This window comes from Camelus ferus, chromosome 2, assembly GCF_009834535.1.
Source record: "Camelus ferus isolate YT-003-E chromosome 2, BCGSAC_Cfer_1.0, whole genome shotgun sequence".
Lineage (NCBI taxonomy): Eukaryota > Metazoa > Chordata > Mammalia > Artiodactyla > Camelidae > Camelus > Camelus ferus.
The window spans coordinates 91,597,650-91,616,872 of NC_045697.1; the positions used below are offsets into that span (position 1 = coordinate 91,597,650).

At 33.9% G+C, this 19,223-nt stretch overlaps 1 protein-coding gene across 10 annotated transcripts in view; it reads left to right on the plus strand.

Annotated features, from left to right (window-relative positions):
• The window catches only part of LOC102513647 (UPF0462 protein C4orf33 homolog), a 577,478-nt gene that overhangs the window by 17,949 nt on the left and 540,306 nt on the right, over window positions 1-19,223 (plus strand). For 5 of the 10 annotated variants that reach the window (XR_004313736.1, XR_004313740.1, XR_004313741.1 and 2 more), the window contains exons 3-4: window positions 3,324-3,504; window positions 14,878-14,926. Coding sequence is in view for 7 of the 10 variants with exons in the window: in XM_032463479.1 (XP_032319370.1) it covers window positions 3,324-3,504; window positions 14,878-14,926 (230 nt within the window). In the remaining 3 variants the exon portion in view is untranslated. The other 5 variants (XM_014555467.2, XM_032463488.1, XM_032463465.1 and 2 more) reach the window with 4 other exon arrangements.

The following is a 19,223-nucleotide window of genomic DNA, read 5'->3' on the forward strand; positions in this document are numbered from 1 at the left end:
CTCTGTAACTCTTTACCCTTACAGATGTGGGTAAGGAATCTAGAAATAAAATTCTCTAATCTTTGATACAACCTGGTCCTACCTTTAATACAGCTTGGTTTCCTATTATTATCACTTGAAAATTTTTGGTGATTTTTCTATAGAGACTTTTTAAAAAGAAATTTAACAAGAAAAGTTTATATAGCTGAATAAAACATGCCCATTAAAAGTGTTACTTGGTCTTTTATTGACTTTTAGAAGTTTATTTCTTCCAGTTTGAAAAATGTAGGAGTCTTTCAAGTGTCATAGCATTTGGGGCCAAAAAACATCTCTCTGTTACTACAGGTAGTGTAATATTCCTTTGTGGAAGCCTGATTAAAACAAAATAAAACAAAGCTCATCAGTCCAAATTCTGTCCTTGGTGGTGCTGGCATCAGTGGGAATTTAATAAATTTAACAGAAAGCAGACTTTAAGCAGCTGAGAATTTGGTAAACATCAAGCTGTTTTAGAAAGAGGAGGGGCTACATCTTAATTATATCAATAGTTGAGCATAAGGATATCTAAAACTGTTGTGTATGGTATTGTGGGGTTTTGTTTTGTTTTGTTTTTTGCATTTAAGATTTTTTTTAATAAATATCTCACTTCAGAAGTTTCATACCGGACAGTATTTGAATACTAGAATAAAAAGCGTGATTCTTGTCTATGCATATTAACTTTATTTCGTCCTATAAATTTTCTTGTTGGCATTTGATATTTCTAAACTATACAACAAAACAACTAAAATTTCCTACAAAATTATGATAACTTTGATATTTTGAAATTTTACTAAAGATGTTATTTTTATTGAAATTTGCAAAGTGCCAGAAGAATGCCTTTGACTATTTTGGGATATTAGAAAAAAATGTGATCTATTTATAAGAAAAGAAAAAAAAATCCTTAAACATAATACATTAAAAAAATTGCTCCAACTCTTTTTCTAAGCAAAAGTAGCTCAGAGCTACACGTAATTTGAGAATATTTAAGAAAAAAAGAGTTATCATCCCAGTGAGCATATGGAGTTTTAAACTTTTGTGCAGATTAAATTTCTTTTGCTTCTATGATGGGGTAGTTTTCTAAATGGCTGTTTAAACATATAGCATTCAGTGCTTATAGTAATTTATTCCTGGCTCCAAATTTTCCTTTCTTTCCTTCAGTCAGAATCACTTTGGTTAATTTTCTTTGCATAATGAGAAATGAATAATTGAGAAAGCCTGAGTGTTTCTAATACTGGGAGATTCAAGAAGTATTATGTTGTAGATAAGGAATAAAGAGTTCCATTGTTACTTGAATTGAGTTCAGTTGTATTCTTTAAGATCCTTTTCTCTTACAAACATTTCACAGAATCATTTGAAATAAAGATTATAACTTTGAAAATAAAAGCTTACCATTGTAATTAGAGAAAATTGGAATAGAAAAATAAATTTTGAATAAGACTTCAAATTTCTTAGAGTATTTTTTTCTTCTATACATCCTTCAGAGTAATTCTTCTGAAACATAAACCTCATCAGTAAATTCTCTGTTTGAAACCTGACATCAGTTCTACATGACTTCAGCATAAACTTTAATGTTCACTCTCAGTATCTGCACCCCCTCCCACCAGTGTCATTTCTCTCACTATATCCCCCACCTCCCACCACGCACCTTACATTCCGTTTATATCTGATCTCCCGTCTCCTTTCAGCTTTCACATGGCTGTGTGCTTGCGATTAAGCAATTTCCTCCATTTATAATACATTTGTTTCCTTTCCTCTCCTATTCCTACACATCTTTCAATTGTAACTTCTGTGAGGTCTTTGCATACACGCTCTACTCTTCCATTTCCCGCTGTCAGAACTAGAGGCTCCCTGCTCTGTGCTTGCACACTTCTATTAAAGCACTTTCACAGTTTTCTCATTAGTTGTTCACAGTTTTCTTTTACACTAGATTGTGAGTTACCTAAGTGCAAGGGAAGTGTCTTGTTTCCATAGTTCAAACGTCTAGCACAGAAAAGGCAGATAGTGGTTACACAAGAAATACTTGTTTTATTAATTGATTTACAATAAGCATTTAATGAGTACCCAGGTAAGAGCAGCATTCTAATACATTTTGGGGGATAGTCAGACGCTAGCATGGGATGTGAATAAATGCTGAATGATTGTCGTCATTATTTTCAGTTCTCAAAAAGCTTGAAATTGAAGTAGGCAAGATAAACATCCAGAATAAACTATCCAAGATAGGTATATTCAACATATGCATTTTCCTTTCTTGTGCAACCTTAAGTCCCAAGAAGCATTTTCCAACTACTGCAACCTATATTTATCTCCATGTTTCTATTACTTTTCTGTGTTATTTAGTCAGGTTCTAAATCTATGCTTCACTCACTGTTCATTAGTTTTTGGATGTACATTTTGTCTTTCTTTCTGATTATAAAGATTATATGGTCTTTTAGGCAGGACAGGGGTTACATTGTCTACTTTGAACTTTATCTGCAGAACCTAGTGAGAAGTGGCATACATAGTACGTCCTCACTGATTATTTGTGGAATGTGTAGGGGTACAGAATGAATCTCCTCAGAATGTGTCACTTTTGTATGAAGATTATTTTGAGCTGGGGTTAGTCAAGTCCCTGCAAGTTCAAGAGAAAATATTGCCTCTCCCTTAATTATCTAAAAGAAATTAAATTGGAAATTTTTCCCAGAAAAGAGTTATTACCAGAGATAAATTTTATCTAAGTGGCCACATGTATATGGCAGGGCAAACATCTGACTACCAAACTTTTCTTAACATCCAGTGAATAACCCTCCTATCCTTGGAAACCTGGGGCCCCATCCCATCCTCTAGCTCAGTTTGGCATCTTTACCTCATTTTACCTTTCTGTCTTCAAATCTCTCATGTAGGTAGAGTTCCTGTATGTGCCAAATTAAATTTTATTTTCTCCTGTTAATGTCTCATGTCAATTTAATTCTTAGACCAGCCAGAAGAACCTAAAAGTGTAGAAGAAAGTTTTCTTCCTCCCCAACAAATGAATAAAAGCAAATTCACATCATTAAACACTGTAAATACTACAAAAATAAATGCACCTGTGTATTAAGTCACAAAAAGCAATTCCTCTAAATATTTTTGTATGAATTTTGCTATGGCTGAATACCACACAAAAACGTTTTACTGCAATTAATAGAAATCTTTAATATGTAATGGGATGTTGATTGCCTTGAGGATATTAGTAAAAGATGTTATTTCAGTTTAATTTGATCAAGACCAGGGGAGCAAGAAAAACATTGCTTCACTTATATCATGGCATTTGCTCTTCTGTTTCATTTTGACAGTTGGAATATAGAATTACCACCACGTGGGACAGTTTACCAGTGCTGCAAAGGCCTATGACTCCCAAGTTTAGATCTGGGGTCCAAGGCTTACTGATGGACTTGAATGCTCCTTTCTTTGATGATCCCCCAGCACCACATCATGAAGCAGGACAACCTTTTGATGGACTCTGGAAGTATGAAGGTGAGACATTTCCTATTTTGAGTGCCAAAGCTGAGAGAAAGAGCAGATTTTGTGATATATGGTAGTGTTCTCTTATAATATCTATTCATCTTCTCAGAGTTTCCAAATACCTCATGCTCCACATCCTGAATATCTGAAAATTCAATGACATAGAAAGATGGTGTCAAAAATTGTATGACCTGGAATTAGAGATTTTGGAGTGAACAGTCTATATCTGATAGGCACTTAAGAAAATTACTTGTGAAACGGTATTAATTAGCAATTCATGTGAAAATGTTAGTCCAAGTATTAAATATAGATAATTGATTTATTTCAGGTGTTGAGTGGTATTTGTAAAGCATGCATCTTTAAATTTAAATTGATGGTATCTTCTAAGTTCTAGAACTATAAAACTCTATTTTTTAAAAACTTCATAGTAGTACTGTGATACTTATTTCTAAAAAAAAGTAGCTGTATATTTTGAGAAGGATTTTCCATCCAGATATTTTATGTTTTTGTAATTTACAGTTTTCGTTGAATAACTTAGGGGAAATAAGATGATCTTTTCATGGAATCATAGTGTACTGGAACTCTACCTGTGAGGATCTATTAGTCTTGCTACCTTAAACATACCTGTGTCTACATCTGAGGCCTCTTGATTCCAAATCCAAAACCTTCCAATATATGCTGTTGTCCTGTTTAAAAATTCACTTCTTGATGTACTAGAATTTAATAAGAAATTCTTTCTCTAAAATCTCTCTTGAAACCATATTTACAACTTTGTTGTGGACATCAAAACCTGAATATATTCTTTCTTTACCCAAACTTCTCATGGTAAATCTGAGCTTGTCCTCATACACAATCACTTTTATTTCTGACTTTCCAGTTTCTGTTGAGTTATTCTCCAGGTTACCAGCCTTGAGATCCTGATGTCATCATGATCTCTTCTTTTTTTCTCCCCCTCAAACATTTATCGCGTTCTGTTGATTCTTCTCTGGGGATGTCTCTTGACCATGCCCCTTCGTGTCCATCCTCAGCATGACTTCTTAAGGATTGTCTAGACTATTATAGTGTGCTTTCAGGTGGTGTTTCTGCTCCCAGAGTCTTCCTGATCCTGATTATCCTATCCACAATGACCTGGCTGGTGCTTCTAAAATGCTGTTTTGATTATGTTACTCCATTTTTTCAAGAAGATTAATAGCTCCATTTTGCTTGCAGGGTTAAGCCCCAAATTGTTAGATTGCTATTCAAGGCATTTGATTGGCTTTTCCTCAAACTGTGTTCAATTACTGTCCTTCCAGAAACCTCTGCCTCAACTAAGCAGATCTGCTCATTTTAAGTTAAATAACTTGAACCTTGAGCACACAGAGTTTTCCTTTCTTTCTGCCTACCCAAACCCTCTCTTTTTGACCTGACTGAAATGTTACCTCTCCTGTGAATCCTTCTAAGATAATCCAGTTCATAGTGATTACTCTACCTTTTGAACTCCTACTATACGTATAAAAAGAGAGAGATGTGCTGTTCCATTTTTTTTTTAGAAATTTATTATATGCTGCTTTGTGGCATTTACATATCCCCATATTGAATTTTCTGTAGTATTTTTGCCTGCAGTTTAAACTCTTAGGTACTATCTTGTTTCCTTTATTGTATTTAAAACTCTTTGAAGGCAGGAACATGTATTTTCTGTCCCCTGAGTGGATTTACTATAAAGCTAATGAAGGTTATGCTTCAGGGCTTATACTTGCATAGGTCCCTTCTAAAGTTCTCTGTCTAATTTTGTTTTCATAGTTTTGTATTTTTACTTTCAGACAGGGTCCTCCCAAATTGTATAAGCTTCTAGTCCCATAAGTCCTAGATCCACCTCTGAATGGGAATGAAAGCTAACAATTAATATTCATTTTGTGCTTATGTTGTGGCACTTTTTTGCTATAGTGTATCTGTTTAGCTACAGATAGAAAGAACTCCCCTCCTCTGTGCCATTCAAATCCCAATATAATTAATTACATTAATTTCCTTATTTGTAAAAACAATGAATACAGAAATCTGGCAGAAACAAGCACATACAAAGCAGGAGAAAATACAGGAGCTCTCTCAGCAGCTTCTTTTGGACCCCAAAGTCTTGGTAATGACACGGTCCTAGCAGGGCTCAGTCATGAAGGGTCTCAGAAGGTGAATGATTTGTTATGCGGTGGCCTTTTATGGTTGGGATTTAAGTTATCATTCAAGAAAATCTTACACTAGCAGTAACGTGTCCTTAACCAGAAATATTTGGAGATGTATGAATTCTCCTGGTTCTCAAGCCTTCTTGGCATTTGAAAGTCACAGTCTTAACAAGGTAGGGGTAGAAGAATGGAGACACTCCAGTGCGTAGGATGCCCTGAGCAGAATCTCTGTCCTCAGCTGGACAGCATTCTGGTGAGTGCTTTGCAAGTATTGTTTCGTTTAATCGTCATGGCAATTCTGTGAGATAGGCATGGTTACTATCACCATTTTACAAATGAGGAAGCAGAGGCTCAGAGAAGTTCATTATCTTACCTAAGATCACACAGTACATAAATAATGGAGCTAGTACTCAAAAAGCCAGGTTGTCTGATTTTAGAACTAGAATGTTAGAAATTCCTTATAGTAGATGAATTAGTTTGTATTATCTTTTAAAAAATTATTTTTGAAATCCTCTTTTTATTTACTTACATCCCTCAAGTATGTTCATTGACATTAGTTTTGAGAAATATGTTGAGGGGGAAAAAAAGATCCCAGTGGAAGAAATTTTGGAAAACACTGAAAACTCTATTTGTCCCTTGGAGAGTCACTATGAATATTATTAATAAACTAGTAATTCCCAAATCTTTCAGAAGAGACATCTGTTTCATATTATTAACCCAACATACACGAATATATTTTCCTTTGTTATTTATATATATAAATACTTAATATATAAACTATATATATATTTAGTCTTTGTATATTATATATATTCTTTATATATTATATATTCTTTTTATATCAGTAATACTAATAACAACAATGACTACTACAATTTATTAAGTACTTACTATGTGCCAGACACTGTTCTAAGAACTTCATGCATTAGTTCTATGACGTAGATATCATTTTTATCTCCATTTCACAGGTTAGGAAACTGCTACATAAGGCAGTTGAGAAATTTGTCCAAGGTTGCGTGAGTGGCTTAGGCACAATTTGAAATCAACTATGATTCTAAGCTGCCTCCCATATTAAATATCTACTGTCTATAGAAATTCTGTGGAATTGATGTTTCAATGAAATTACTTTGGGAAAGAATTGAAGCAGAATGTTTTGCATAGACAACAGATAAATTGCTTTAACTTTTAATATTCACAAGGTCCCAAGAACGTTACACTGGATTTTCTAAAATAGTGTGCAGTAACGTTGAATATAAAACTTTAATTTTTATAAGCCACTAGATTTTCCTTCTTCAAAATGTGACTCTTTACAAATATTTACTTTCCTTTTTTTTTTAAAGAGGAATTCATTTTTTTAATCAAAATTTATGAACTTGCCTTGTAACATTTTTATGATAGCCCTACTGGAATTAGCTTTTTCTATTTGACTAAAACAGAATTCCTGTGGGGTGTTTCACGTTTTGGGTCGTCACCACGGTAAGGGTGAATTAACAGAGTGCACTGTCAGGGCAGACCCCTTCTGGATTTGAAGTGTAATTAAAGGCATCGGTGAACTCACTTGGAGTCCCCGGAGCTTCCATTTCCCCTCAGATGTTAGGCAAGGACTGAAAATAGCAACCCAGGTGTGGAGGACATGAGGTGACAGCAGACTCCATGGCCAGGAGGGAGGGGTGGGGATCACACAGTCAGGATTCTTGTCCTGACTCTTTGTGGTTTCAGGATGTTATCCTCAGATGCCCGCGGGGATGTTTGAGCACCAAGGTCTGCGTCTGGCAGGTGGTCCCCCTCCGTGAACGGCCAGTGCAGGAGATGGAGCCTCTGACAACATCCATGCTCTGCAATTCTTCTCCCAGTCTGGCTTCCTGAGTTCCCACTTGGCAACCTCTCTAAATGTTTACTTTCTCGACTCTTTCCAGATTAAATTTCTCAATACGATGATTGTTTTTTATTTGCAGTTGTTGAATTTTTTTTTTTGAACAGCAAGACTAAACAGTACCTGGAGGTGGAACTCTACCTGTAAGTTCTCTTTTAACTCACACAGACTGCTTGCTACTTTAGGCTAGCTTTCCAAATAGTTTTAAAAAAACATTAAACTCTTAAACATTCTATTTGGGTTGCAAAATGTATGTGAGTCCCACCCACATTTATTATTATAGACATCATACAAAGTTAGAAGCATTAAAGTAGGTAGACTATGCAGAATCACACAGGTGACTGAGATGATGATATTTCCTTACGGTTGACCTACTTCCTGATTTAAATTCATCATAATTGATGTTTTTTCATGAAACTAGTCTTACAGATATCAAAATTAGAGAGAGCTTCTCACATAGTTATGATACCCAATGTTTTTTAGGATATTTGTAATCCCTAATTCAACTCCACTGAGTAAGTTCGACACACACACACGCCAACCCACCTATATGCTTTATAGACTGAGCCAACAAGCAAACCAAGTTTAGAAGCTAATTTCCTAATGAGATGAGTTCTGTGCTCTAAAGCATTTTTTTAAACTTTAAACTTTTAAAATTTAAACCCATCTATTTAACCCTGTCCAGGGCGTCACCCATTTCTTCACGAAGTCTGTAAAGAGTTTATGGATTCTTCTGGCCCTTACTGTGCTGGAAAAACAGTATTGCTATCTGTAAAGATGCTCAGTCAAGGAGTACGGTTTAGAGACATATTGCATGGGTATAGCATTAAAGAAAGAAAGAACTCTTTAGGTAGTAATTTTGGATTGTTAAATGCAGTTTTACCACACTTAAACAGCACTTAGCATGTTCGGTCTGTTTGAATCACTCCACATTCTGCCTGTGAAAGTGCGGTACTGGACTTCTCTCTGTGACAGCCAGTCATCTAAGTCATGGTATTTTGGTCATCTATTTTGGTAAAAGTTGTTCCTTAGGGTGCTTGTTCATTCTGGCCTCTTCTCGCAAGGCTTGTTTTGTGATTTTCTTCAATGTAACAAATGAGCAGCTTCAGTTAGGTGTAGCCAAGTCACTGAACCTATGTTTTTTTTTTTTTAAATCACATATTTTGTGGGATTTTTCTCCTTTGATGATAAAAGAAAATCATATACATTGTAAAGCACTTAAAAGATAATAAAAGGCACATATACAAATGAAAATCATCTGTGATACTACTACCCAGATAAAATCACTGTTCACCCTTTGGATGTATAACCAGGCATCTCAGTGGCTGAATGTGACCAACAGATTGTTTTTGTTTTTGTTTTTTGCTTTTTGTTTTTTGTTTTTGCTTATAGTATGTTTTTTATAGTGTGTTTTTACAATTTTGAATTTAAGTGCTTATACTCAAAGAGTGCTTCTCGTAGTTACAGTGCATGCCTGGTCTTCTGCATATTTCAGCATGTGATCTCTGGAATCACAGTGTAGCTTTTTTTTTTTTTTTTTTTTTTTTTTTTTGAGCACACTATCATATTGTAGAAAATGAGCAGGAAGCAATCAGCATTAGAGTCCTTCTGTCTCAAATCCCAAGTTCCCAGTAAAAATTTGCTTTCCATTGCATTCCTTTCCCTTAGAGGAAAAAGGATAAGTGGCAGAGGGAACCACCATTCTACTCTTGGCTTTGGCATTACTCACACTGCTAAAATGCTTCATCAATTTGGATATGTACACCAGAACTTTTGTGCACCAATCAGGCAGTTCTGATCCTTTCATTGAAGCAAAGTGTGAGATGATAAAATAAGCTAATCAACGAGGCATTTTAAAGCACTGTATTGTTGTTGCCAAGTCACGCTGGTGAAACCTAGGATCTGCTAATTGCAGCATCAGTTGTTTTAGAGAATGAGAATGGCAACAATAGTGACTAACACTAATGTAATGCTTACATTGTGTCAGGTGTTATTCTAAGCACTTTTCACTTGTTAAGTCCTTTCGCCACACTGTAATCCATTTTATAGGTAAGGAAACATATCTCTGTTGAATAACTTAACCAAGGTTTCACAGCTAGTTAGTAGCAGAGTCTAAATCTGGATCCAGGCAGTCTGTTTTTAAAGTCTGTGCTCTTTAATCACTGTGCTGTCTCTGTTGATAGCTTAATAATTTCATTAACTTAAGTTGCTAAGGTAATTTCTTCAAAATGAATCAGTTATTTTCTTCACTTATATTAATTGTGTGGACGTTCACATCTCAAAGAGGAGAATAGTTTCATTGAGTAAAACCCAAATGTTTTGTAGTTTTAATCATATAAATGCATAAAACATTAAAAAAAGAAAACAAAAAAATAGGGCTCAACATTGAAAACCTTGATTATTTATAAGACCAAATATTTTGATGTATAAACTAATTCTATACTTCTAGATATTTTGTGACTAAGTAAAATTGAAGCTCTCCTATATTCATCAAAATTCTTTTAAGGTGAGGAAACTACAACTCAAGGAAATTTGGGCAGAGAGAAAGAATTGTTGGTTCAGATACTTAAAATCAGAGTTGGACTTGCTGGCCTGTTTTAGTTTGCCTCAATCCAAAGAATAAAGTGATGTCAATGAGTATTCACTCTTGAGCTTTTCTCTTCTCACACCTCCATATCCTCCCCACCCCCTTCTCCTCAAATTCATCTCTAAATGCCTTCCACATCCATGTGTGACTGTGTTACTCTTTCCTCCTATAGAGAGGGATTTCCTTTATGAGGTAGTGAGGAAGTGAGTGACTCAGCAGTTGAAAATCTGTAGCAATCCTAATTTAGCCACTTTGAAGGAACCAGATTGCTTCTTCCCGCTTCAGTATGTAAGGAGACTGTGATACTGTCATTGGCAGCCCTGCCAGAACCACATAGTTCAAAGGGTGAAGTTCTTCAGAGGCAATGAGAGTTCTGAGAAAAAGAGAGAAGGAAAATCTGGCAGAGGGACGTGGCTAGTGTCCATGATATCTCTGTATCTCCAGAACAGTTATTACGTAATTCTTAAATATGAATCCTTATGGGTTATTCAAGTTCTTTATGTTTTCTTTCTTTTTTGTTTACCTGGACCCCTGCCTTTAGGCAAACTTTCTGGGGTACTGAATGGACAAACAAATGTGCATAAGCTATTTTGCCATACACTAGGAACCACTAAAGTATGTTGTCTGGAGATAAGACAGACATTATTAGCATTTTAATTTCTTCTGTTAAAAGAATTTGTCTTGTGTAGTCCCGAGATTAATAAGAAGATCGAGAATTTATCATTTTGGGTTTTCAAGTTCTCACGTGTTAAGAATTCTCTGAATGTCTTAATAGATATGCTTCATTAACTCACCACATATATTGCCAATTTGAAGATTTTATTATTTAGATTATATAAAGGTAGGCATTTTACTCTAGGTCATTATTGCCTATATTGTCTTTCTAAGGCAGGATCCTGGAAGGAACTAGATTATCTTGATATGTTGGAAGTCCTGCTTCAATTAATCTTAATAGAGCATTCTAGCATGTCGTTTATAATTCTTGAAATGAATGTAATTAAGAGAATGAAATTATTTAATGTAAAATATGTCATGATTACTGATTAACTTATTTAAAACACTTATTTAGGGGGATGTTCACTGTGTTCCAGGCATTGTTTTAAGCACTGAAGATACAATAGTGAAAAAAATAGACAAAAAGTCCTTTCCTCATGGAACGTTTATTCAGTGAATTATAGTACATAGATTATAATATGAATGGTTGTATTATTGACATAATTTTATGGACACTATGTGATTGACTTATAAATAACATTTATTGAGGACTTACATATGCTAGGCTATGCTAAGCATACTGCACGTTATTCTTATTCAGGCTTCACCTGGGAAGTATCATTATTTTACTCATTTTACAGGAAAGGAAACTGAGGTATAAGCAACTGAGATGTCCTCAATGGCAGAGGAGGGATTCAAACACAGACTCATCCTAATTGGAAGCCCACACTCTTAACCACCATGCTGTGTTGCTTCCAGTGCCCAAAGCATTAGCAAGAACAGACTGGGGCCTCAATAAATGATTATTGCATGAAAGTATTTCTGAGCCACACTTAAAGTAATGGCATTGTGTTAAGCACTGGAGACAATGCAGAGATGAGTGTGACAAAGTCCTTTATCTTATTTGCTTAAATTAAATTTATTAATAACTTGCAGGGGGCCATTAACTAAGATGTTTGTAAAGTGACAGAATTTAGAGCAGATATAAGTATGGCAAATGTCAACAGATGTCATGTTATAAATTAGGATAGTAAATTACTCCATGATTATAACATGAATCAATCAAGCAGTGTAAAACTGCTACTTATTATAAATGATGAATAAGAGGAATTTTCAGTTCCAATAAAATTAATCTCGAAACCATGAAACATAATTTTATGTCTATACTCTGAATCTAGAGCTTACCCTTTAGATTTTAAAATATATTTGTTTGAAAGATTTTGTGGGTTTTTTTAAGGGTAGGGATATGTAAATTTGATATTGTATAAAAATGAAAATTCAAGAACATTTTTTCTAGTTACTCAGATGTATTTCCCAGTAATCTTATTTCTTGGTTCTAAAGGTTGCCTTTTCTTTACCCCTTCCTCTTCTTTCCCTCATTCTCTCTGACCCTTTTGTCCTGCCTCCTACTTTCTCTTCCTTGTCCCAACTTTTCTTTTCCTATCTGGCTAGAATTGTAGAATATTAGGGCTGGAAGAAACTTTAAGCAATATCTATTCCAAAGTTTTATTCAGTTTAGAAGTCTCTCCTATTGTATCCAACCTTTGATTGAAAAGAAGATACAGTGTTGAAAGGGCAGTAGCCTCTAAAGAATGCTATTGTTAGAAAGTAATTATATTTAATTGAAACTCATTTCTATATACTTGCTAGATGTTGTTCCTAATTTTGCCTTTTAGATGCACGAAAGCAAGTTTTATTTCTCATCTATATGATAAGTTTGGCAAAAACCTAATCACAGGGCTACATCTAGCTGCAAGGGAGGCTGAGAAATGTCACCTCTAGCCAGGCAGTCACATACAGCTAAACCTAATAATGTCTGTTATTAAAAGGTAGCAAGGAAGAATAGAGCCTGATGGACAATTAGCAGTAATGCTGCATGTATAAAACAGGAACACAAGTGAAACATAAACATCATGTTCTGTGTTCTTGTATGTAATGATCATTCAGATACGGCTACAAGAGGAGACCCAGGAGGAGGTCAGAAAAACAAAGTTTATTATACTCATAGGTCCTAGAAAGAGAAGGCATGGTATACCATGAAGAGCAACATGGGGAAGCACTGGTATGGGTCAGGAGCCAGAAGGGGCAGAGGAGAGGGGGGCATGTAGGCTTGGATTTTCTGAGGGAAAGGCAAGGCAGGGCAGGATAAACAGATTAGGTTTGGTTAGTTTGAAAAAATTTGGCAGTCTCTAAGCTCTAAGGGTGCTCCCTACTTGCCTGCTACCTGGACCTGGCCTTCAGATGATTAAGGCAGAAGAATTCTGCCTCCTGGTTGATACAGCCAGATAAAGGAGGTATGGCTCTGGGTTGATTAGTTTACATATCAGAGGTATCCTGGGAGCCTGATGAGATACTACCTCACTCCTCTTAGAATGGCTGTTATCAAGAAGACTAGCAAGGATGAAGAGAAAAGGGAACCCTTGCATACTGTTGGTGGGAATGTAAATTGGTGCAGCTGCTATGGAAAACAATATGGAAGTTCCTCAAAAAATTGAAAGTAGAACTATCATATGACCCATCAATTCCATTTCTGGGTGTTTATCTGAAGAAAATGAAAACACTAATTTGAAAAAATACGTGCACCTGCATGTTTATTGTAGCATTACTTATAACAGCCAAGACATGGAAATAATCTAAGTGTTCACTGATAGATGAATATATAAAGATGTGGCATATATATACAATGGAATATTATTCAGCCATAAAAAAGAATACAGTCTTGCCACTTGTGCAACATGAATAGACCTCAAGGGCATTATACTAAGTGAAATAAGTCAGATAGAGAAAGACAATTATCTGATTATCTCTCTTATATGAGGAATCTAAAATTATCTATCTGTCTATATTGATAGATGGAAAGAGACAGAAAGATGTTCTAAGCTCACAGATACAGAAAATAGATTGGTGGTTGCCAGAGGTGGGGGTTGGGGGGTGGGAGAAATGGATGAACTGTTTTGGGTTTTTTTAAGTTTAAATAAATTGAATTTAAAAAGAAAGAAAACAAAAAAAAAACTAAGATACACTTTTGTATATTTTTCTTTCTAAAAAGTATGAATTTATGTGCCTTAGATGTTTCTTAGGATGTCAGTGAAATGATGGAGAAATGTAGAAAGTATATACAATTTTATTTTCAAAAAATATGTTCTTTGTTATTTTTACCAGTCACTGTAATTTATTTTTTAAAAATATAAATAATATGCATCTCTATAAGAAATTAAATATGTAGATCAAATAGTGCTAAATTGAGCATCATTTTATTTTATCCACTATTACAAATGAACTAAGTGTGATAAATAATACAATTTAAAGAAATTAAGTATCAAAATTCTCCAGTTTAATTTGCTTATGTTACCAACTTTGAACATTACTAATTTAAATTTTCAATTTTAAAACATCTTTATTGGCAAGCTGAATTCTTAAGAGATACTTCTAGGATGTTCATTTCTTAACATTTTGGACGAGGCAGTTTAGTTTTTGACCTTGTGAATATGACATAACGGCAAATATGTACTCAATTTAGACTGGATGAAAGGCACACATCTCTTGTATGAAAGGCAGTAAATTGAGGGCTGAATTGATGCTGATACTTTGCCATCTCCATTTTAAGAGCACAATCCTTTAGCATATTATGAACAGTGTGTTGAATATTTTTAACATGAATCTTAACAGCCGGTCCTGAAATTAATGTTCTTTTATCTGACAACTTCCCCATTAATAGAAATAGAGCTGAAAATTTAGATAAAGTTTAGATTTATGGACAATGTTTAGGCTACCTTTAATAGTAGGTTTTCTAAAAGTTGAGTAAGTCTGCATAACCTGTACAAATGGAAAAAGACAAACATCTTCCTTTTAACTGTGTAATTGTAAGTGTTTTGGGTCCCACCATTACTCATTCTTAGCTATAGTCAATTAAGTAACCTGCAGTTTTCTGAGAATGAGCTACTAGAAAATCACAAATAAGATTAGATAAAAATTACAGCTGGGTGACTTTTTAATCTGAAAATACCCGAACTGTCAGCCTAGTTTCAACTCTGTCATGATTCTTTTTGTTTGCTTAGGCACAGACAGCACCTGGTCTTACTGCTCTCCAGTGGTGATGCATTTGCAGTGAGTACAACACATCTTTACTGAATAAAATCTACCTTTGTTTTACAATGGCTATATTTTAAAATGTAGGTTTGCATGATTTTGGAAATTTGAATTTTTACATACTTGGTGTTTAACTTTCATTTCCTTCTCAAAGTTGTGGGAAGAGGAAGCAAAATAAGAGAGGCCAAGGGCTTGAGTAGGGCTGAAATGCATGAGGCAAATATAGATATATTTTTTGATATATCACTGGTGTGGCTGGTATACGGGTAGATTATTAATACGGCTTGTTGTTTTACATGTGCTCTTGCACATTGTGTTTAATAATGATAACTGCTCTTCTGAGATTGAAGTTTCTACACACTTCTCTAAAAGGAGCAGCAGAGAATAGTGTGTATTTAGTTGGAAAATTTCATATAAACTGAGGACACTTTGAACAATGAAGGTGGAATTTTTTTAAGAAGTGAAAAAATATTTCAAAATAACTGAAAAGTACAGTAAATATGACATCTAACACTTAGATCTAACATTCCCCATCAAAAGGATTTGACAGATATTAAAAAATAAATCTTTATAGATGCAGCCAATACCCTTCTCTTATCCCTTACCATTCCTTTTTTTTTTCCCTTCTTCCTACCTTTTCCAGTTTTTGTGACTTTCATTAGTCTAAAGTTGGTCAGTATCATTTCTATAATATTTTCTTGCTTTTTTAACATGTTTGTTTCCATATAAATTGTTTTTTAAAAAAATATTTTAAAAGTTTGTGAAATGGTCTGTTCTTAATGAATTGGGAAGAGCCATTAACTAAGATGTTTTTGTAAATGTAATCTAGGTCAGTTATATATAAATATGGCAAAAGTCAAATATTTTGCAAAGTCATATATTTTGTAATGGTTCACATATCTTATTATAAGACATCAAATCATATGTTCCTCAACTGGTGGACAATCAGATAGTTTCCATAATTTTTAAAAAAGCAACTTTATTATTATAAAAATTATTTGTAAAATGCACATGATTTAAAAATCAACTAAAAGGCTTATAGGACTAAATACAATATTTCTTTGACTCATTATTCTTCACTGCAGTCTTTCCATGGGCAATTGCTTTCAAGAGTTTTAGCTGCTTTTTTTAGTTTTCATATTGAAATACTAAGTCTGTGTTTTGGTAGTTCCTTTTTAATCGTTAAGAAAAGACACAGTAGATGATGTATCTCTCTTTTCTCGCAGTAATATATTCAGACATAAACTTTTTGTTGTCAAGGATATCTCAGTCAAAGAGTGTGCTAAGAAGGCCAAGATTAGAGGTTTGATCCTTTGTGTGGTCCATGACTATAGATTACAATCCTAACTTTGGTCAGCTTTTCACATTTGTATTCTATTGGTTTCAAACTTTTCAGAAAATAGGAAAGCAAAGAAAAAACCAGAAGCCTGTTGTAAACTTGCTTACAGTGGTAGAAATACAGGATTTAAGAGCTGAAACAATGACCTGTCTATAAAAAGTGTAACACAGTATTGAGGAGTTCTTTTCTAACTCTAGAAGCAAAATTCTCAGTACAGGACCACACCTACTGCAGGAACAGTGGTCTCAACCACTGGAGTTTACAAAGGATTGCACACTCTGTTAGGAAGCCTTGTTTTATTTTGATTTGTTATTTAAGTTTTGGAGCAAGGGGAAATAACAAAAATTGACCCAAGGTCTCTTGGCTATTTTGTTTAAGAAAAAGTAATGGGAGACTTTTTGAATTGGAGGACATTTGCATTATTGATCTTACATTATAAAATATTTCCAGGACTGTTACTTCAAAGTGGTAGTGAGTAGAAAAATTTAAGAAGACTAAGCATTGGCAATAAAAAAAAAAAAGAGAGATAGGAAGGAAGATAATAGTCTTTTTCTTAATAGTAAAAGAATAATTTATTATCTATCATTTGTTTTCCTCAGAACCATGCTGGATATAGCCCTTTTTAAAAAAAAAAATATTGTGGTAAGAACAAAAATCATGAGATCTACTCTTTTAAATTTTTAAGTGTTTATTATGTTATTGTTGACTGTTGGTATAATGTGCAGCAGATCTCTAGAGCTTATTCATTTTGCTAAACTGAAACTTATGCTTACTGATTAGTAATTCCCCAATTCCCATTCCCCCAAACCCTGGATTTTATTCTTTGATTCTGTGAAGCTGACTATTTTGAATACCTCACATAAATGGAATTTTACCGTATTTGTCTTTCTGTGACTGGCTTGTTATTTCACTTAGCATAATGTCCTCAAAATCCATCCATTTTGTTACATATTGCAGAATTTACTTCTTTTTAAAAGTCTGAATAGTATTTCACTGTATACATATACCACATTTCCTTTATCCATTCGTGATGGGGGAATAATCTTAAGAGAATTTGCAAAACATACTAAAGATTGACTTATCTATTGAGTCGTCTTAGATCAGCACTATCCAGCAGAAGTTCCTGTGAATTTGGAAAATGTTCTGTATATGCTTTGCCCCAAGTGGTAGCCACTAGCCACATGAAATGTGGCTATTGCAACTGAGAAACTGAATTTTAACTTTTATTTAATTTTAATTAATTCAAATATAAATTTAAATTGCCAGGTGTGGCTAATGGCTACCATATTGGACAGTGAAGTTCTAGAGAAAATATCACATAAAGGTATGGCATCTTCTTTTTCCTTTTAAATATAATTGTGCTTTTTAATCTTTAATGTGTTTGAGAAGATATGAATATGACTAGCATTTCAATTGTGAAAGTGGAAAGGAGAGAAAAGTTATAAAAGGAATGTTTTAAGAAACCAATCTATGTATTGTTTGAGAACTACTTAATCTAAAACAAGCTGCTGATTTAATACCATTAAATTATATATATACATATAAATATATAAAATATGATAAAAATAAAAAATTTAACATATTCACACTAAGTTACATAAAGATATACTACTCACTTAATGTCATTAAATTCTGTGTATATATACTTATAGATACATGATATATTTTATATCTGATAAGAAAGAACACGTGTACTAATATCAACTCTAGAAGATGTGGGTATCGTAACATTAATGAAAATAAAGGAATAATTTCAAATTGTGGTGATCTTATGCACACTTACACTATCTATCAATAAAAATGAATTCAGAGTAATTAGGATACAGGAAAAAACAGAGGGAGTAACAGAGGGAAAGACCCATTAAAATAACTCGAGTCTCTTGGGACTAACAGGGTACTGCTTGATAAAGTGCGAAGAGAGGATAGAAGAAGGAACAAAACAATTCTTGAATTTTCTCCTTTTGAATATTTTGCATTAGACTGAACCAGAATTGACAGAGGCTTGCTTTCACTAATGAGAGTTTAATTGTTTTGTGCAGTGTTCCAATAATGAAAATGCATTAATGACAATTGATATTCTTATAAAGTAAGACTAAAAGGATTAAGATAGAATTTTCTACAAGGTAAATGATGAACATTGGAGTTGAATGGACGTGGGTACAAATTCCTGCTTTGTTGTTTACTTGCTTGTGACTTTGGATGAGTGACTTAACCTTATCTGTGAATCGTAGAGAATAAAAATACTCACTTCAAAGGTTTTTAGAGATGATGAAATGAGACAGTGAATGTCAGACACTCTATTAAATGTTTAATACATAGAGCAAGCTCTCAAATGGTAGTTAATATTAACTATTGATGAAAATATTAAAAGAAATATAAATTAGAAGAAACAGAGCATTGCAAATTCTATGTTCTGAATTTCAAGTATGGTGATGAAAATGTAACTTAGAAAATGCTTATGAGAAAGAGATACCATCCAAATACAGATGAATGGAGGTATGGAAAATTTCGAGGGAAAAGTAAAATTTATGAATTTGAAGTAAGGAGGTTATTAAAGAAGGTGTGAAAATGTTATTATAATTTAAAATCTCAGGAGGAAAGTTATTGAAATGGAGAAAATGATGCTTTAAAAAAATGAAGATTTATGGAGTAGGAAAGAAGCCTGAGTTGATGGGAAGTAGAAATGGAGAAAGTCCTTGGTCGTAGAATCCCCAAATGCTCTTGGGCTCACTGGGAACAAGACAAAGCTAAAATAACCCATCACAATCACTGAGTTCTACATACAAAAGGGATAAAGTCCATAAAAAGCTTATCTGAAGACTTTTTCATACAGGATAACATACCAGTCATGAAAGAAGAAATTTTAAGGAGTAGCAAGAAATCAGAAATCAATAAGACACATATATGCTTTATATCTACTATATAAAAAGCTTTCTCCTAATCCATTTCCATAGCATTCTCTTAAATCTTTTCCTA